Genomic DNA, 21,442 nt, shown 5'->3' on the forward strand with positions numbered 1-21,442 from the left:
TCACTCCAGGGGACTTGCTCTGAGCTGACTGCTCCTCTGTTTCAGATATCAACGAGTGCCAGCGCTATCCTGGGCGCCTGTGTGGCCACAAGTGTGAGAACACGCCAGGCTCCTACCACTGCAGCTGCTCTGCGGGCTTCCGGCTGTCTGTGGACGGCCGGTCTTGTGAAGGTGAGGGTGGGTCACGGAGCAGGCCAGCCATCGACGTCTCTCCTCTGCTCACAGATTCATTTGGGGTTTCCTAGGTGGGTGTTTTTAAAGACGCTAGAATTCCTACCCTAGGGATATGATTGTAAGCCAGTGGCAGCCATGCTGAAACTCGGCCAGTATCCCTGGCAGGGCTTGGTTAGTCATTAGGGGTCATGAGTCTTGCTGTGCATAGATAACAGAGTGTCTTGTATCATCAGCTGTGATTATAATTTCTGGCTGTGCTTAGGCATCTGAGCCTTGCGCTTGTGTAATACTGAGGATACGGTGCTGAAGCCTGGCCAGCCTTAAGCTCATGTACTGTGGGGGTAGCAAGATGTGGCTCCAGTGTCGGGGAGTATGTCTGTGATGTGATAGAAAACCACAGTGCATGAAGATTGAGCAGATCACCTGGCCAGGCATGTGGGGGCTACAGATAGGAAACGCTGGCCGAGAGGCCAATGGTCTACCCCTCCTACCCTCGGAAGCACCAAGACGGCAAGATTTTTCTCTCCCAGATGCATGGTGACTATTTTAAACCTTTCTGGCCAGTCTGTAGACAGTACCCCACTTTGCTGTGGGAACAGAAAAGCAGACATGGGTCCTGGCCAAATGTGTTTGTAGCTCTGTGCCAATAAAACTTTATTTACAAAAACAAATGGCAGGCCAAACCTGTCCTGGAGCTCGCTCTAGGTGAAGAGACTTGGTGAACAATAGCTGGGTTGCCGGGGTTGGGGATTTAGCTCAGTGGTAGAGCGCTTGCCTAGCAAGCACAAGGTCCTGGGTTCGGTCCCCAGCTCCGAAAAATAGAAAAGAAAAAAAAAATGAACGATCCAAACAAATAGCTGGGTTGCCGAGTAGCCCCTAAGTCCAGAGATTAAGAAATATCATCCCACCTACTTCACCATCTTGGAGACAAAGTAGAGAGAGCAGGGGAGATTTTCATTGAAAGCTAGAAGGGACTGGTCCTGATGCTGAGCCTGTGCCTGGTGGGGCCCAGATTGAACAGAGCCAAACCTGGAGGCTGTCACTGCCTTCTTACCAGGAGATGGTGTGGCTTCACAGAGGCAGCAGCAGGAGTGGAGAGATTTCAGATTTCTCAGCTACCGTGGGCTGGAGTAGAAGTCCCTCTCTCTGGGCATCTCAGTCTTACAACTTCAACAGGGAGGAGATAAAGGAGTATTCTGCTCATCGCTCTCTGTGTTCTCAGTCAGGTCTGCCATGGAGGCAGGGACCTGACCTCCAGCCCTGGGAACCTCTTCTCTTGTAGACATGAACGAGTGCCTCAACAGCCCTTGCAGCCAGGAGTGTGCTAACGTCTATGGTTCCTACCAGTGTTACTGCCGACGAGGTTACCAGCTCAGTGACGTGGACGGGGTCACCTGCGAAGGTGAGGGCACCCTGTGTATTGTGGGGAGCACCCTGGCCTGCGGCATTTCAAGAGCTGCCAGGATGTTTCCCGTTTGCTCCCACGGAGGCTGGGCTGGCTCCCTGCTTTCCCTTTGAAGAGCTTGAGGAGCTTTTACTGGGGTTGAGAGAGAGATTAGGAAGAGAGCAAACAAGTCCATGGAGTGCTCTCAAACACACACGCCATGGCTGCAGCCCCTCAGTGTGCTGACACTCTGGCAACAGAACACAGGGCTCAACGTTACATGTGACTGAGAGTCGAAGGGCAAGCCGAGAGCCACCCAACCCCTGAGACCCAGCTCTGCTCTGTCCTGAGCTCCACCCTCACTAGACCTGACTGTCATCTTCTCTGTCAGAGGTAATGCTTCCTCCTTGGATTGTTGGACAATCCAGCCAGATGACAGTTCAAGAGTAACTGGGAGCTTCAAGGGCAAATATTTCTGATGCCGTAACAGTGCTGTGTGTGTACATGTGCCCGAGAGAGAGAGAGAGAGAGAGAGAGAGAGAGAGAGAGAGAGAGAGAGAGAGAGAGAGAGAGCATGTGCGTGCACACACGTAGGGTCTTAGGATCCAACCTAGCGTCTTGCTCAGCAGATGCTATCCCACTAAGCGCTGACCCCAAACCTGAAGCCTTTTGAGTATCCGGCAACTCCACAGTGCAAACTCCTATGCCCTGAGTCATAGTTCAAACTCAGGTGCACTGAAAAGACTGTCTAGAAATTCCTTTAGTCTGTGTGGATAAAACAGATGGGTTTGGGGGGTTAGACTTGACTCCCATCCCCAAGATACCTTATTATACAAGTGGCAATATTCCAAAATATTTGAGACATTTCTGGTCCCAAGCGTTTCCGATCAGGGAGACTGAGCCTGCATTTCCTTGTGATGTGCAGTGAGCTTTGTTTGTATGATTGGCTAGTGGGCTGGTTTTGGTTCTTTAGCAAACTCCTCTTCATTCCCTTTCTTTGTGCGTACTTCACACCATGAACCTGCTAACTATCCCTGGACTAGTCATTCCCGCTCCCTGGGCCTCAGTTTCCCCTCCTGTAACGATGGTTCTGTGACCCTGAGGCCTCTTCCTGGCTTGCCCTCTCCAGCCCAGCCCGGCCTCCTAGGCCTTCCCCATAGCCCAGCGTGGCTATGGCGGTGGACCAAAGCTAGATGCTGACTCTAACTGTGCTGTTGTAGATATTGATGAGTGTGCCCTGCCCACGGGGGGTCACATCTGCTCCTACCGCTGCATCAACATCCCGGGAAGCTTCCAGTGCAGCTGTCCCTCATCCGGCTACAGGCTAGCCCCCAATGGTCGCAACTGCCAAGGTGAGTGAGGCAGAGTCTCTGTGTTGGTGTCGCCTAGGGCTGTTACGAGTCCCACAGTGTTGGGGGAGAAATGTGCTTCCCGGGTGTAGGGGCTGCACCACAGATAGGAATGTATTCAGGGAGTAGGGAGAGGTGTTCTGGTCTCCCAAACGCAACATCTAGCCTGTCCTCGGGGCTGTCCGGACTCTGTGGAGGTCCTATTAGGTAAGAATACCCAAGCCCTCCTCCCATCTGTCCTTGTCCGCCCTTGGAAGAGTGACCCAGGGACCCGTCCTCAGCTTAGTCTAGTTGTGCAGCCTCTGACCCAGTCATTGGACAGACAAACTGTGAACCAAGTTCTGGGTCATCGAAGTGAGCAGACGTCAGGTGCCTCTGTGCCCATCTGGTAAGAGAACCCTGAGGTCTCTGTGTTTGGGGACTCTGGTGGTTGTTGAGTGTTTAGTGGGGTTGGGTCAGCCCTGGCATAGGCTCAGTGATGAAAGCTGGTAGTATCTGTCCGTATCTGCTTCCCCGTTTCTAAGAACCTACTGGGTTCCCCTGCATTCCGTGAGCCTCCATTTGGTTACTGGGAGTGCTGAAGACGAGCTTGTGAACAAATGATCCTGTGTGCGCGCCCTGGCTCACGCCAGGAGCTGCTCAAGGAGATCACGGGCAAAGCTGCCCAACCTCTTCCTTGTGAGACCCCATGGGCTGGAGATCCAGAGGCTCCAGAGGCTCCAGAGACTCCTAGGTCCTGCACATGAAGATGGTCTTTTTAGTAACCCGTGCACATTTGGGGTGCAGAGACTGACAGTGACCACCCAAGCTAGCCAAGTGCTGAACACCAGGTTTAGTGAAAGAGACTGGTTTGGTGGGGGTGGGGGTGGGGCTGCTATAGAGGAAGAAACCTGATGCTCTACACATGCACCCCCCCCCGCACACACACATACATGGATTGCATGCATATTCCCCTGAACACCCCACTACCACCACACACACAGGCACACACTTGCCTACCACCTACAACAACAAAGAAGGTGGCCGGCCAAAGGCAGGGCCTGTGGCGTTCTCTGGAAGGGACACACTCAGCGTCTCTGTGGTTGGATCGGACCTTTTCCCCACCACAGTCCTGCTTTCAGCTCTCCTGGCCCAGCTCCCTCACCACAGCCTGGAGTCCTGCCCAGAAACAGCAAAAACACATTACTGGGCTGGTGAGACGGCTCATTGGATGAGGCCCTTGCTGCCAAGCCTAACGATCCTGAGTTCAATCCCTAGGACCCACACCGTGGAAAGAGTGAACAGGCTCTTGCAAGTTCACTGACCTCCACACACATGCTGTGCCACTTGCCCTCCAAATAAAAATGTAGAAATACCACAGGCCCACATTCCTGAGCTGAGCTCTCTGAGATTGGTAAGGCCTGCTTTTTTTGCCAGTGTTAATCAGACATGTGACACTTCTTAACAGCTGCCTCCTAGGCTCAGTGATACCTCTGAACCCCAGCAGTTGGAATGTCCCAGAAGGGGCTCCCCTACCTCTAGAAGCCCCAGGCCCTGTAGCAGGACCTCCAGGCCTGGTCCCCCTGTCGAGCCACTTTAGTCACTACCCAAGACAAATTGCATGGTTCCTGTAGGTCTTGTTTCCTCACCTTTGATGTGGGCCCAGAGGTTCCGACCCTCCCTGCCCTACTAGATGGAGCCAGTCACGCCTGAGGTCCAGGTGGCGTTCTTTGAGAACCATGGGAAGGTGCTAGATGGTTGGGACACCAGATTCTGGTGCCACCTACCCGGTTCAAAGCTTGGCTCTGTCACTTATAGGATGTGTGACTGTGGTGTGGCAGGCTCCTTCAGCCTGGGGAGCCTTCCCTAAGACGAGGATTGTAACAACACATCCCAGGCAGTGCTTATAGGACCTCACATGGCGTCTGCCCTTGTTACACAGACACACCCCCTCCGGGGATTGTGGTCTGGTAACTCTCGGTGCCTGGTAAACAGAAGATCCTGCACCAGATGCTACTCCCACAGAGGGAAAGTGTGTCAGTGCAGTTGGTGTGGGTGGGGATGCTTTTCATGGCTTAGCCTATACCATGCTGCCCCTGGGTCTCTGCAGACATTGACGAGTGTGTGACCGGTATCCACAACTGTTCCATCAACGAGACCTGCTTCAACATCCAGGGCAGCTTCCGCTGTCTGTCCTTTGAGTGCCCCGAGAACTATCGCCGCTCCGCAGACACGTAAGTCCCTGGGGCCCGCTGTCCTCTGTCTGGGTTGGTCTACCTAAAGGTCCAGCTCTGGGCATGAGCATGTGTTTCACAAGCTGTGACTTTCATGGTCTCCTATTGGGCCATAAGAACCTGCTGGTTCTTGGTTCTCAGGCCCCTGGGGGCCAGTGAGACTCTCGGGAGGCCATGGGTGTGACTGCAGATGAGTCTTGGACTGTGGTCGGCATTGAGATAGGCCCCAGTGTCTTCATCTGTGACGTGAATATGTGCAAACGTGCTGACACGGATGAGCCGGCGGCAACGCCATCTCGAAGTCTCAGCCAAACCCCAGGACTCAAGGAGACTTTCTAAGACATCTGCATTCCGTCCAGCTGAGTGATGTGTGGGAACAGCTTGGCGTATCCTGTATCCTATACTTGAAACTGTGTGGCCACGTGCCCTTATAAGCTCTGATCATCGTGGTGACATCTCTGGTGTCCCTGGGGCCTTAGGACTCCCAGGCCATGATTCTCACAGCAACCACTGTCATTTGAGTTCCACCCAGGGAAGCTCATTTTCTTGCTTCGGGGAAAGCCCCACTCTAGGAGTGCGTTCCAAGAGTGTGGACTGATAACCTCTTCCACAGCACGGAAATGCTCAAAGCAATTATGTGGCCAGACAGCTTGTGTTATCTACCTCTTGTGCTTGTCTTTGGCTCTTGGCCAGCCATCCCTCCTGCTCAAGGGCCATTGTTTCCTTTCGATGATGATTCAGACTCCGATGTTCAACACATGACCTTGGGGATAGCTCTTTCTGCTGTAGGTTTTGTCTAACTTCTAGCTTGCTTTGTTTACCTTGGCAGCCCGAGTTCTTTCAGACCTTGGGCTGCTTGCTTAGCACCCCGCTGGCATCCCCAGGCATGTTTTTAATCTACTTACCAACCGATCTCCTTCCTGTGATGATGCTAACCTGTGATCCCAACAGTAGGAAGCAGAGGCAGGTGGATCACCAGCTTGAGGATAGCCTGGGCTCCATATTGAGACTCCTATCTCAGCAACACCCAATGCCTTGTTTCTTTCTGTGTCTGGGTGAGGGGGAAGCTACTCTTGAGTTTGCAAATGTGTCAGATCCCTAAAAGTGTGCGAGTTACGCAATAGTCTGGCTGCAGTGACAAAGCTGCCCTGAGTCACTAAGAAAGCTATGCACCCTTGGTCTGAGACTGTGCTCTGCTTCCCATTTTAAATGCTTGGGTTTGAGGATTCCAGAAGCCAGGCTGTGGTTGCAACGGCAACGTCTAACTCCTGTGCAGCCAGCCATCAGGCTGAAAGAGGAGGCTGTCCTGCTGGGGTCAGGACATACAAGTCCATAAGTAGGCAGCTTGACCTTGCTTACTGAGTTTATTGTTAAGGTTAGCAAAACCCAAGTGCTGCCGGGCTGACCGTATACGGGCTCCTGGATGAACATTAGCCCATGGATGTCCTACCCGTTGGGCTAACTTCTAGGAGCACATGCCAGACAGCGAACAGAGGGAGGATGCTACGAGAATGGAGAGAGGTCAGCCTGGTGGAAACGGGTGGGCAAGTAGGATGGTATTGGCCAGGTTTGAATTAAGGTCGTTGGGAGCTGAATTGTGCAATGGGGGGATTGGGGAGCTGCACACACTGAAATATAGAGTGTTCTTGGGATACCTGGGGTGCATTTCCTTCCAGGATGGGGTTAGCATGCCAGGTCTCAGCCGTCCTGTCCCACTGCTTCTGTGTTCTCCATAAAAACAGGCCAGATGTGGACACAGGGCTGAGGGGGGCACGGACTGATGCTTCAACCCTGGGAAGATGGCTTTCTATCAGTGATACTTTCTGTCCTTGTCTGTGTGTCACCAAGAGCCTCAACAGAGGCTATGGTGGAGAGTGGGGGTGGGGAGGTGGAGCCCTATGTAGTAAGGATTTGGGGGAGGTCCAAGTGAGCCTCCTTGGGAATGCTTTTCTTCCAAGTAAGGACCCAAGCCTTAGGGAGAGGCTGTGACTGACATTCTGGAAAGATCGCAGTTGTGGAGTCAGGCTAACCTGCATTTCAGATTCCTGGGTTTCTTGGAGTGTCTTGTCCTTAGCTGTAAGAGGGGATATTGGGGTGGTCTGCAGGGGTCCCTGAGAGTGACCCCTGATTGTGGGGCACAGCCTCTTTTCCTGTTATATAGGTTCTGCCCAGTGGAGAGGGGCAGACATTCTAAGACACATTCATCCCCCAGGTACTGAGGGGTCAAGGGAAGCTGGGTCCTTGGTGGTTATGGCACATAGATCTGGGAGGCAGTGTGGAGATGGAAGAGCTTGGGCTTTGATGTAGAAATGCTGGACTTCCTGCCTTTCCAAGTGCTGTGGCCTTGGGTCAGCTTTGGGCCACCTAGATAAAGTGGTACCAAGCTTACTTGCTTGGTCAGGTCCTGATAATCAGGGAGGGCAAGCCTGGCTGACTGCTGGCCCAGTCAGCGCATTGAGATGTGGTAAAGATAAGGGTGGTGGGCCATTGTTCTTCTTCCCAAGGTACACATTCCAAGGGGACACATGTCCAAGGGGACAGCATTCCTTTTGAGTGACGTTGTCAGTTTTGTTCTTCTGGTTATATCTAACGGGGCTACATCTAAGACTCAGCTCTCAGATGGGGCAAACCTGCGATGGCACTTGAAGGGCTCGTGGTTATGGCTTCCTGATTATAGCTGTACAGGTGTCTCTCTGGTTATGGCTTTCTCCTTTGATAGTCCCTCTTCACTTGTAGAACAGTTGCAGGACCAGTGTTGGATGGAAGAAGTGGGGCTGGGATCTGGGAAGGTTTCACCTGTTGTTCATTCCCGGCTAGGGAGTGGCGAGAAGCTTCTATTGGAGTTTCCTCATTGGAAACTGAAACATCTAAATTCCCTGATCTTTATAGAAAGGAGACCAGTAGACGATATAAACCGGATGTCACATTGTTACGCTTGTAATCTCAGCATTGGTGAGGTAGAGGCAGGAAGATCAGGAGTTCAGGGTCAGCTGGGGCTACATGAGTCTCAAAAGATACAAAATGAACTGGGCTGAGGAAATGGCTTAGTAGGTGAAGAGCTTGCTATACAAGTATGAAGACTGGAGTCCGGGTCCCTAGCACCCATGTAAAAGTGCACAGCAGCTCACCCGTAATCTCAGCGTGGAGACAGTGGATCCCCCCACGTAAGCTGGATGGTTGGACTAGCAAATTGTCACCCTCCGAGTTCCAGTGAGGTGCCCTGCCTCGTTATATGCGTCAGAGATCAAAGAAGACATCAGATGGCAACCTTGGGTCTTCACGTACACGGGCACACAGATGTATCCAGACACGTTGTATGTGTATCTATGCACACAAACATTGCATACGTGTATATACAAAGGAGTCAGACGGTGACTGAAGTTCCTACTCTACAAGGGTAGCTTGTTTTGGAACTTTAGTAAGTAAGATGTGAGAATCAGTCTGTACTTCTACCCTCTGTTTCTCTCTCTGTCTCTCTGTCTCTGTCTGTCTCTGTCTCTCTCTGTCTCTGTCTCTCTCTGTCTTTCTGTTTCTGTCTTTCTGTCTCTGTCTCTGTCTGTCTCTGTCTCTCTGTCTCTCTGTCTCTCTCTCTCTCTCTCTCTCTCTCTCTCTCTCTCTCTCTCTCTCTCTCTCTCTCTCTCTCTGCCTCAGACCCACTTTATGCAGCTCCCTTCTCTCCTATGCGGTTCCTGGCTACCCAGGACCCTGACGAAGCAAGCTAGGACCACCACAAGTGAGTCTCATGGACACGCCAAGGTCCTGACCTCTGAGTCTCTGAGTGCTGGCTACTCCTGTGTTCAACGCTGTCTCTAGCATTCGACCGGACTGGATACGTCTTTTTCCTGCCCGTGGAGCCTCTCCAATGGAGTGTGGTTGTAAAGGTGTCATGAAGCTGGGTAGCTTTGGATCCTGTGTCTTAGGAAAGTAGCTTGAGTAAAAAGCTATGGTCACAGAGCTGGAGAGGGACTTGGCCAGGTCCCGGGCCTCTCTCAGGAGACAAATGGGACTGATGGTCACAGCGGTGGCCCTGTGGCCTTCCTCTGAGGTTTTGTCTCTCCTCCGTAGTGGCTTCTGATCATTTTCAGAGAACTTGGGCTGCAGTAATCAAAGATGCGGAAGTTGAGAACTGGGGCACATGGTGTTGTAATGTGTAGATGAGGGGGAATGTGTGTGGAAGCTGTGAGCCTGCTCCCCATGCTGAGCTGCTCTGAGGTCTAGCCTCCCCCTCCCCACGCCCTACTCTGTAATAGATTCAGTAGTGACTGCCACCCCCACCCCCCCAATCAGGGTGATTCAGCTAACAGGTTTTATTGCTGTCCCTAGTCTGACCAGTAGATTGCTACACACAGTGATTGTGGTTTCTAGGATGTTTCCTCTTTTCTCCCCTCCCTTCCCCTCCCTTCCTCCTTTCCCTCCCTCCTTCCCTTTTTCCCTTCTCCTCCCCTCCCCCTTCCCCACCACACTCATTTTTCAAGACAGGGTTTCCCTGTGTAGCTCCGGCTGTCCTAGAATTTGCTCTATAGACCAGGCTGGCCTGGAACTCACAAAGATCCTCCTGCCTCTGCCTCCCAAGTGCTGAAACTAAAAGCCACCACTTGGCTGATTTCTAGGATGTTTCAATAAATTTGGGGCAGAGAAGGGAACTCAAGGACCAAGTCTGCCTGTACAGTGACTGTTTACAAAGTGTGCTGGCACTGGAGAGAAAGCGAAGGAGCCACGGCGCCACCTGGGAAAGGGGTGGTCTAAAAAGAGCCAGCCCAGGCACCTCTTCCAGGGAGGGCTTTGGTGCTCTGATGGATGGCACTGTCGTTTCTGTCATGCTCTGGGATATGACAGTTACAGAAGCTGGATCATGTGTGTCTCACATTCCTTCCCTTCACATTTGCTGTGCTACTGTGGCAACGCAAGACTAGACTTTGGTCAGTAGAGGGCCCCACAGGTCAAGCAGGAAAGCCCAATTTCAGGAGGAAGACTCTAGCGCCACCTACTGGCCAGATCCATTCAGATGCCTCCCAAAGCAGTTCGTGTGCGTGCATGCGTGCGTGCGTGCGTGCATGTGTGTGTTATATGTGTCTGCATGTGTGCGTGTGGTATGTCTGTGTGTCTGTGTACATCTCTGTGTATGGTGTGTGCATCTCTGTTTGTATATGTGAGTGTATATGGTATGTGTATTTCTGTGTTTCTGGGTATGTGTGTGTGTGTGTGTGTGTGTGTGTGAGAGAGAGAGAGAGAGAGAGAGAGAGAGAGAGAGAGAGAGAGAGAGAGAGAGAGAGAGAGACCTCTAAAGGGAAATAGGCCATCTTTGAAACCCAAACTTGCTGCTTACTGCCATTGACACCCCAGAGGAACACAGCGCATGGACCCCAGCTGCCTGCCTGGCTCTCATGGCTCTCCCTTCTCCCAGTCATCAAAGGCCCTTCCTTGATAAAGAGATCTCTCTGGCATGTGGAGCACCGCCATTTGACCTGGTACTCAGGGGCATCCCTAGGGACAGCTGCCTTTCAGCAGTGCCCATGATGCCCACCTTATTCCCTACTACCAGCTCTGGGCTTTCTGCAACAGGTTCCTTCTTCGGTGGGCGTGATTCTCTCCGGCCATTGGTGCCCTGGATCTTACTTGAAGGACTTTTCTTTGCTTAGAGCCAGAATGTTAACTAGTCAAGTGAGAGGCTTCCTAGCAGCTCTGGTAAGCATCCAGTAACACGCAAACAGAAACACCATGCACAAGAAGTGTCAAATGTGAAGTAAATCCAGGATACGACTTGGAGACTTAAAAAGCCGTGCAAGACCCTGAGCGACTTCGTAACCGGAAAATCCAAACTCAATCAGAATGGCAGACCGACCTGAGGGGGGCTTGGTCAAGTCCTATGGGGCTGGCCATCTTGGCTCTTAAGTTCATGTCATTCTGCCTCCAACATGTGCTGGTCCTGGTGTTCAGGACTAGAACGCAAGTCTCCTCACTTGCCTGTCAACATTCTGTCACAAGAATGTACTGTCGCCATCCTGTTGCAGGAAGTAAGAGGCTGTAATTAGACGGTACTGAGAGAACTTATTCTCACCCTGTCAGAGGAAGTCAGTTCCTGTGACAGGAAGTTAGTACGTTCTCCGTTCTGTTACAGGAAGTGAGAGCCTGTCGCCATCTCTAACACACAAGAAATTAAGACCTGTCTTTCATCAATACCACATACAGGAAGTTAGAGTCTGTCACAGGAAGTGAGAACCTGTCTTCATCTCCATCACACAGAAAGTTAGGCCAGTCTCCGTCCACACAGGAAGTTCTGTCTTGTCACAGGATATTAGAACCTGGCGTTATCTCCATTCTGGGCCACACTCAGTCTCTGTATATAAAAGCAGAGAACTGGACCAAGTGTCTAAAACTGAATCACAGGGCTGGAGAGTGGATCTCATCCCTGAGCATAGACTTGGCTTCTTCCCTCACATGTGACTTTCTCTGAACCTGTTTCCTCATCTGACACTCAAGCCGCAATCTTGAACACTGGTTGTGATGACATTAATGAATGTATGGGGGATTAACCCCACATGCAGTAAATGCCAACAGTCGTGATGATTTCTGGGTCGTCTCTGAGACCCACCCAGGAGCTCTTTGTGGCTTTGGCCACTGTCTGGGTGAGGCTCTTGCTAAGTATGAGTGTGCCCAGGGTAGCTACCTCTCTGCTCAAGAAGGGAGCATATCTCCCCCTGGGTATGGCTTGACCCTGGCCACCAGTACCCCTAGAGGGTGTTAGAAGAGGCTATACCTGAGTCTGCGGCCTGGAGGTCTTCGACACCTCCCCCAGGTGAGTGAGGGCGTTCTTTGTGCTGGCTGCATCAGTCAGAGGGGTGGCAGGAGACCCCGCCCAGTGAGCTGTGCTTGCCCACACTCTGTTGTTTCTCTGCTTGCTGAGGTGGCGCTAACCCTCTTCCTGTCTCTCTGTCCACTTGTCTTTCAGCCGCTGTGAGCGCTTGCCTTGCCATGAGAACCAGGAGTGCCCCAGGCTGCCTCTGAGAATAACCTACTACCACCTCTCTTTCCCCACCAACATCCAAGTGCCCGCGGTGGTTTTCCGCATGGGCCCTTCCAGTGCTGTCCCTGGGGACAGCATGCAGCTGGCCATCACCGCTGGCAATGAGGAGGGCTTTTTCACCACCCGAAAGGTGAGCCACCACAGTGGGGTGGTGGCCCTCACCAGGCCCATCCCTGAGCCCAGGGACTTGCTCCTGACCGTCACGATGGATCTTTATCGCCACGGCACAGTCAGCTCCTTTGTGGCCAAGCTTTATATTTTCGTGTTTGCAGAGCTCTGAGTGCTTGCTTGGGCCCTGGGCACTCCCCCTCTTGTTGCTTGCCCACCCTCGGGATTCTAATAAACTCGCAGCAGCCATCCCAAGAGCATGCCTCTTGTGCCTTGGTTTTATTTGCTGTGGGCGGGGGTCCTCTCTGCTTTCTCTCTCCCGGGGTAAGCCGAGCCCCTTCCAGAATTGGTTTCCCTATCAGGTGACTGGGGGAATAGCTTTCATATGGTCTCAGCCCCTGAGAAGCACAGCATCAGGGTTCATTATTGGGCTAAGGAAGAACGAGGCTGGGCTGGGTCTACACCTAGGAACGATCTCTTCCTGTTGCGTAAACTCTAAGGAGTAGTTGTGATGGCTGAGAAAGGAGCCTCGCTCTCAGAGATGCCCGAGCTCTGTCTCTTTCACCTTTCCAATATAGAAACACCTCCCCAAGAAAGAGAAGGGCTTGGCTCTCGTGACTCAGTCGCTTGGAGCCAAGCTAGCCTAGGATAATAGGCCTTTTGGCAACTGGGGGTCACGTGTAGGATCACCAGGACTGGGTGTGTAACTAATCTGTTCTGGGCAAACACTGAACACAGTTGATCTTTGATAAAGCTCTTGACCTCTACTGACCCCTCCACTGCTGTGCCACCAGGCAGTAAAGGCCAGCACTGTTGTGGTGCTTGCCGGAACCATAAAGTGTCTAACAGGTGTTTGGTATGCACCTCCAGTGTGTACGGTCTTTGTGGATACTCAGAGAGGGTGTGATTTGCACAAGATCACACAGGCGGTCTATGCACCCCAGCTCCATAGCTCATCCCTTCTGTCACAGTCCCTCCGCTGTGAGCCCTGAGCCTCATGCCTCTGTCTCCATCACAAGTCCACCCAACCCAGCTGCTGATCTGGCATCAACGTGACTGGCCCCACAGTTCATTCTCGGCTCAGAAGCTGGAGCCTTTTGAAGAATTAGCCTAAGATTCTTCATGGCGTCTGTTGCATATAGTTGTGGTCCCTAATCTATCTTTATTTTTTTAAATATCTATTTTATGTGTATGAGTGTTTTATCTGAATGCATGACCGGTGGAAGCCAGAAGACGGTGTCAGATCCCCTGGAATTGGGAGTTTTAGACCTTGGGAGTATTCGTATAAGTGCCAGGCACTAAGCCCAGGTCCTCCGCAAAAGCAGCCGGTGCTCTCAAGCATTGAACCATGGGAAAATCTCAATGAGATTTTCAAGGGTGGGCACACCTTGATCTTAGGGTGATAGTCCAGCCTGACGTTAAATTCCTCTCCCCTTTCACACTTCCTCTAAGCCATAATGACATAATTTTATACCTTAGCCCAGAAGCTGGTTAAATCTCAGCCTACGTGGGCTTTTGTCTTTAGACTGCATTAATCCACTCTTTATTAAGATAACAAAATACCAGAGACTGGGTGGCTTCCTGAAGACAAGATGTTTGTTTAGCTTCTCATTTGGCTTCTAGCTAAGGAGATACAAGGCCGAGAGTCTACACCTGAAGGTGGCCCTTCTTGCTGGTAGAGTCCTGATGGCCCTCGGGATGTCACATGGAGCAAGACGGAGCACGCATAAGCACTTAGGTCTGTTGTCTTATACGGCCTTCGGAATTCAGTTGTGGGGCTCCACCATAATGGGCGTCTCATCCCAGCTGCCTCCCTCACATCCCATCTCTAGGTATTATAGTTGCAGTGAGTGTCCACTCTCCTAATACCTCAATAAGAATTGAATGTCAATACAGGAAGCCTTGGGGGATGCTCACTTCCTGTTACAGGAACTTTGCCCAACACCCCAGGCTGTGCTCTCCCTGTCTCTCTTGTTTATAACAAACACTCTATGGTGCTTAGAACAGCCTGAAAGTCCCATTGGCTTCTGTTCTTTGCATTTCTTTCTCACCACCTAGAAGACTCTACAAAGGCAGGGACTAGATCTGTTTTATTCTGCAACTGTCCTGTTCTCCTCGTAAGGTTCCTGACACGCAGCAGGTACTGTGTCTCTGTCCACTGAGAAAGCGGAGATCATGCCAATGCTGGCTGTCTTAGGGCTTCTACTGCTGTGAAGAGACGCCACGACCACTACAATTCTTATAAAGGAAAGCATTTAATTGGGGCTGGCTTACAGTTCTGAGGATAAGTCCATTATCATCATGGCAGGAGCCATGGTGGTGTGCAGGCAGACAGTGCTTCAGAGGTAGCTGAGAGTTCTACGTCTAGCTCCGCAGGCTTGGCTTGAGCTTATGAAACCTCACAGCCCACCCCCGGTGACACACTTCCTCCACACCTACTCCAGCAAGTCCACACCTCCTAATAGTGCCACTCTTTTGAGCGTGTGGGGGCCATTTCCACTTAGACCACCACACTGACTTAGACTTTCCGTCTTTCAGTGGGTCTGACTGCTGGTGCTGGCTCTTAGCAGAACCAGAAGCTCTGTCACCCAGATCTTGCTCTGATAGGTGGGGGTCAAGTTGTCTTTGAGTTGCCTGTTGTCTGTTTCTAGTGTGATCTGGTCCCCCGGTTACCCTCTCAGCTGTAGCTTCCACAGCCCTCCTCGTTACCTTTGCTGGTATCCTGGCCCATAGGGCAGCTTGTACCTTCCTTGCCGATCCCTGATTAGGTAAGCTCCTGGCCTCAGTCTGAGCCTTGCCCTCTTTCTGCAAACTGCCATTCTTCCTCTAGACTCAGGTCAAAGACCACCTCCTCAGTGAAGCCTTTCTTGTTTAGTGAGCACTCTCTGGCCCCAGGCATCCCTTAGAACATGTACCCTGGAATCTTAAAATTGTTAACTTGTTTGTTCCACCTGCTAAGCCATGGGCTTTGGAATGAAGGAGTAGTCTCTGTGGTTGGTTTTGGCATCTTTGGGCTGTTTGGCCTGAAGAAACAGCTCATTAAGTAAGTGGGCATGTAGTTCACATGCATACGTGCACACAACAGTCGTATCGCATATAATAAAAATGAAGGGACATTTAAAGTGCAGAAGCGTGTGCGGAATGGGCAGCCTGACAGATGCAGGCAGAGTCTTTGAAGCTGCCTGGATCTGAGCAGGAAGATTACAAATCCATGGGAACTATTTACTACTTAACGAAGCAACACGGGCTCCCCAAACCTCCCAGCTACAAGTTAGGACCTTGCTCTGCATGTCAGAGAATCCCAAACAGCCCCAGGGCACCCCTGGAAAGAGCAGCAGGCTAATGTGGGGAGCTCAAGCACTGGGAGCCTCCTCACAGCCAGTGGCCAAGGCGTGTGGGAGCCGATGGTGGGGCTGTGTTAGGTGGGAGCAGTTCAGCCTTCAATGTGGGGACTGCAATGTCAAGACTTTCCTTGGTGTCAGGGTCACTCTAGGGACAGCTTGTGGAAACAATAGATCAACAGTGACAACAGACACTGTGGAAGAGGAAGGTCCCAGACCATTAGAGGCACATTAGAGAGGGCAGCCCAGAGGCAACAGACTAGGGGTCTCTAGGAGGTCATGAAGGCAGCCATGAACTATACTGACTGTAAATGCCAGGGAAGTGAACTCCTCAGAGAAAGGAGCATCCGAAAGGCATCAGTGTGAGAATCCATCTACTAGGTTCTGTAGCAGAGGACTGTGAACTGGGTGGCTCTGCGTAGTAGGCATGTTATCTCCCACTATGTGTTTGCCACTTTCACCCCCATCTGACCCGGGGCATCCTCTGCCTGGAATGAAATGGCTCTGCAGTCTCTGGTAGCTTGCTTGCCACCTCTGGCATTCCTCGGCTTATAGTAACGTCACTCAAGCTCTTCCTGTGCTATCCAGCAGCACTGGCTATCAGTCTTGTCAAGGGCCTCTCTTTAAGAGGACTAATATCTTCCTGGATTGGGGCCCCACCTGCTGCTGCTATGACTTACTCTTACCTTATTACATCTGCAATGACCCTGTTCCCGAATAAGGCTGTTTTCTGAGATATCAAGGGCTGGCACTTTGACGTGTCTTTGAAGGGATAACGCCATAGTGTCACCAATTTTCACACACCGAAGTTCTAACCTCAGTGTCTTTCAATGTAGACGGGTGCCTTTAAATTTTTAAATGAGGTAAATGCAAAGCCACCTGAGTGGGCCCTAATTCATTATACCCAAGTCCTTCTATGGAGCGGACCCCATGAGAGTCCACATGAAGACACAGTGACGCCTACAAGCCAAAGACAGAGGCCCTGAAAGAAACCAACCTCACCAACCGTGAGCATGGGCTCTCAGCCTCCATCCCTGTGAGACAGTGCATGCTCGCTGCTTAAAGAGCATCTGTGGTATCCTTGTGGCAGTTTTAGAAAAAAATCAATGCATACAATTATTATAAAAACAAAGACTAGGAGCCAGTATGATGTCCCTCAGGTATGGGAAGTACGTCTGAAAGACACAACTCTTTTTTTTTTTCTTTCTTTTTTCTTTTTTTCGGAGCTGGGGACCGAACCCAGGGCCTTGCGCTTGCTAGGTAAGTGCTCTACCACTGAGCTAAATCCCCAACCCCGACACAACTCTTAATATTCAGCAACTCACAGTGGCACAAACCCGTCATGCATTTGTGAGACTGAGAGACCAGAACGGGGAAGAAAAATATGAATTAGAATTTAAAACGTAACAGGATAGTCAGTATATTTTTAATGTTAAATAAATTACTTAATAAAAATAAGTGATAAGAAATGGAACAAAAAAGTCAAACACTAAAGACAAACAAGTTAGAAAAGGAAAAATTTAAATAAAAAGAGAAAGATCATAAATGCCCTGGTTAGCACTGTCAACTTGACACAGTCTAGAATCACTGGGGAAAAGTTTCAGTTGAGTAATCGTCCTTATCAGGTTAGTTTGTGATAAAGGAGGACCTAGCCCACTGTGGGCAGCACTATTCCCTAGGCAGGTGGTCTTTGGCTGTATAAGAAAGATGGCCGAGCATAAGCCTGTGAGTGAACCAGCAAATAGCATCCGGCAGGTTCCTGCCTTGAGTTAACTTGCTCCACCCAAGTCACGTTGGGTCATAATGTTATACCACAGTAACAAAGAAGCAAAGCACAACAACAAAGTCTCAAGGAAAAGTAACAAGTGCTCAAGGTCTTCAAAGCCAGTCCAGCCCGCAGACAGTATGCAGAGCAGATCCAGCATGCAGAGAACAGGGAACTCTGTAGACAATAGGCATCTGTGAATCCTTGGTCCTTAAAAGAATGTTTCTGGTAACCCCAAACATGTGGTGAGGGGGGAGTCAGCACTGTAAGTGATAACTGAAGGGAGGGGGAAAAAGCCACACAAATTAAAAATAAACTTTGAAATTCCCTGTAGGAAGATTACCTCAGAACAACCAACACAAAGACAGTCTTGTAAAATTATTGGGGTGGGGGACACCTATGGATACCTAAGGAAAAAACGTAAGTCACCCTGTGATGGTTAATTTTGAGTACCACCTTGACTGAATTAAGAAAACACCTCTAGCATTAATGAGGTCTCTGGGATCACGTGAGAGGCATAACTGAGAAGGAAGCCCCACCCTGAATGTGGGTGGGGTCGGAAGTAGGACAGGAGAAAGGCAGCAGAGGTCCAGCATTCCTTTCTCTTTTCTGATCTACCCAGGTGTGTACCAGCAGCCTTAGCGCCTGTGTCCACATCTGGGAGCCACTCCTATTGCTATACCTGCCCCACCTCGATGGGCTGTAGCCTCAGCTGTGGCCCCAAATATACCCACCTTCCCTCAAGTTACTTCTTGTTGGTATTTGCTCCCAGCCATGAGGCAGTAATGTACACCCTCTCTCATTGTCGAGTGGCCATTCTAGCTCGCCCAGAGAGAATGCACCAAAGCCATTTTTTAGTAATCAAGTAGCATCCACCCTTAAACAAGGAAACAACATCATTAGGTTGTTCAAATGGAAGAACTGGCTGGAAGAGCGTGGGGCGAAGAGTGGTGACTTAAACCCATCAATCAACTGATGAGGGTCACACCCCCTTGGAGTTGGCCTTATCCCAGTGGTCAGTCCTGCAGCTTAGACAGGGCAGCGCTAACAAGAGTTCACTCAGCCACCAGAGGGCACACTTGCACTCCAGACCTGCTAAGTCACCTCCATACTTCGGTTTTCTCTGTGTCTGGGCTACAAGTATTTGCATGTGGGTCCCTGCGTGGAATTTTGTTGTTGCTTATTTATTTAAATAACTATTGGGGATTTTTTGTTGTGTTTGTTTATTTTTTAATCTATGAGGGGGGTTGGAGAAATGGCTCACTCACTAGCTGTACTTCAAAGGAACCAGGTTTGATCCTTAACAGTTATACAGAGGCTAACAGCTGTCTGTAACTACAGTCCCAGGGGCCCTCTTCTGGCTTTGGTGGGTACTGCATGAACATGGTGTATAGACATACATGCAGGCAAAACGCCCACACACACAAAATTAAAATGAAGAAAAAAATTAAATAAACTACTGGAGATTAGGTTAAGGCGATTGGCTTCAGAGAACCAGGAGTTTGGAGTCTTCATGTTTATATATTATTTTCACAAGCCGTGAGGGACCTGTGCGAGAATCAGCCATTTGAATGACATCAGCTAATGAGTCTTGCTGTCTCAGCAATTTTCACCCATCAAGTTCCAAGGTCAGGATCTGTAGTTCTGCGTTTCTGACTTAAACATTTCTTCTCTTGGATAAGTGCGATCTCAACTCAGGACCTTTTCTCTCTTCCTGTTTTTAGATATCTAATTCTATAGATTCCAACTTCTAACTCCATCTAGACTTGGAAATAAGGTTTTTCTTTTTTTTTTTCCACTGTTTTTTTTTTTTTTTTTAAATAAAGCAGTAAGCAAATCTCTCTAGACACAGAAATCCTCCATCTAGTTCACTCGTGGACTCAAGCAAATTCTGGGACAAACAAGTCCTTTTGAAGAGCTCCAAAGTGTGTGTGTGTGTGTACGTGTATGTGTGTAATTGACTGTGCACATGTGTGCATGTGTGTGTGCTCACATGAATGTGTATTCACATGGGTTTTTAAAGATTTGTTTTTATTTTTCATTTATGTGTGTGCGTGCATACATGTGCATTTGGGTGTCTGAGTAGGCCAGAAGAAAGTTGTTGGATTCCATGGACCTAGAGTTACAGATGTTTGTGGGTCATCCAACATGGGTCCTGGGAACTGAACCTGATTCTCTGGAATAGCATCTAACACTCTTAACCCCTGAGCCATCTCTGCAGTCCTGCATGTCAGATTTTTGACATTTTATGTTGGATGAAAATGAAGTGGTATCTTTAGGATAATTAGGAAATGTAAGCCGGGGATTTTATACCCAGCAAAACTGACAAAGAGTGCACGCTGTAATGAACTTGCACACGCTGAGCAACGACGATGCTACTGATTGCCATATAGCTCAGACTACACAGAAGTCATATTTCTAGTTAGACTGAGTAGAAGGAGAACATTCTAGAGAAATTATTTACAGAGGTTGGTTGGTGATGGTCATTTTAGTACTGTTATTCTGAGACTACTCTGTATGAAACATGGGATCAGTCAAATTGGACAGCTGCGTGATTCTCTGTGTCAGTTGAATCAGGCTTGTGATGTAGAGTAAAATCTATGCCCTGAACCCTAGAGAAGATAAGAAGTCTGTAAACTTTGTTTTGAATTGTAAATATTAGTATTGCATTCATTTAGAAGGGGGGGGGTCAAAGAACAACTTGCAAAAGCTGTTTTTTCTCTTTCTATCAACTAAGTCCCAAGGTCCAAACTCAGGTCCCCAGGTTTGGCAGCAAGTTTTTTTTCTTTTTTTTTTTTGGAGCTGAGGACTGAACCCAGGGCCTTGCGCTTGCTAGGCAAGCGCTCTACCACTGAGCTAAATCCCCAACCCCTGGCAGCAAGTTTTTAACTGTCTGAGGCATGTCATCAGCCCCTACTGCTGTATCTTACATTTTGAGTGTCTGCTGGTGGTTCCTGGAAACAGTGGCCAGCCCTGTTGCTCTGAGCATTGTTGCTATGTAGACTATGATCCTGCATCACTACTTCCCAGAAACCCTAGGCAGATAAATCCAGGGCTCACTGGAGTAGTGGCTCTAGTGTACAGGAAAGCATTCTTGATGTAACGAGTACTGAGTATTGCCTCATAGTTGGAGAGCTGTGGAGGCACAAGGGACCCCAGAGCCGCCACTTCTCTGTGGCCAAGAAGGGAAGGAAGGTTTGAGTTTCCATGGAGGACAGCAATGGCCTTGGACCACCTCACCCCATCATGAGTTCACTCTGGCTTTATCCTTCCTCCCTCACAATCCTTTGAGGAGGGAAGGAGAACCCTAATGTTCATGACACAAATACTTGTCTGTATTAATTACTTTTCTTAAATCCCTAACAAGAAGAGGCAACTTAGTGGAAGAGAGGGTATTTTGTTTGTTTCATGTTTGAGGATACAGTTCATGGTGTGTGATGGGGCAGGTGCAGCTCTTGGCTGTAGTGGGAAAATGAGGGGACAGGTTGACTTCCCAGCAGTTCAGAAAAGAGGTCAGGAAGTGGGCCAGGCCATAAATCTCAAGCCCCTACCCATTACCCACTTCCTCCCTCTGGACCTCCGTCTCCCAATGGATTCTTTCTTTTTTTAGAAAAGGATGTATTTATTTTATGTATGTGAGTACACTGTCACTCTCTTCAGACACACCAGAAGAGGGCATCGGATCCCATTACAGATGGTTGTTAGCCACCATGTGGTTGCTGGGAATTGAACTCAGGACCTCTGGAAGAGCAGTCAGTACTCTTAACTGCTAAACCATCTCTCCAGCCCCCCCCCCAAAGGATTCTTCACCTCTCAAAACAGCACCACCAGCTGGTGTGTTCCGACTTGTGAGCCTGAGGGGAACATTTCATATCCAATGGCCAACATAACACTGGCCAGTAGCAGAGTAGAATTGGACCTAGCAAGCATTGAACTAGATGCTTCTTGGTGACCACACAGCAGTAACAATATAGGAGACCACTTCCCTGCACAGAAAACCAGCCAGGGAATGAGAGCAAAGTGTCAGGCCAGCAGCATTCTTTCAGCCCCAGGTACAGTCAGTGGTGGCTTGGGTTTCTGTCAC

General features: G+C 49.9%; 1 protein-coding gene across 1 annotated transcript in view; it reads left to right on the forward strand.

Moving 5' to 3' along the window:
* Fbln1 (fibulin 1) overlaps nt 1-21,442 on the forward strand; it is a 78,242-nt gene that overhangs the window by 32,108 nt on the left and 24,692 nt on the right. The window contains exons 11-14 of the mRNA XM_032919004.1: nt 46-171; nt 1,457-1,576; nt 2,779-2,910; nt 4,997-5,120. Coding sequence (XP_032774895.1) covers nt 46-171; nt 1,457-1,576; nt 2,779-2,910; nt 4,997-5,120 — 502 coding nt within the window. The remainder of the gene's footprint in view (nt 1-45; nt 172-1,456; nt 1,577-2,778; nt 2,911-4,996; nt 5,121-21,442) is intronic.

Source organism: Rattus rattus, chromosome 1 (assembly GCF_011064425.1).
Source record: "Rattus rattus isolate New Zealand chromosome 1, Rrattus_CSIRO_v1, whole genome shotgun sequence".
Taxonomy (NCBI): domain Eukaryota; kingdom Metazoa; phylum Chordata; class Mammalia; order Rodentia; family Muridae; genus Rattus; species Rattus rattus.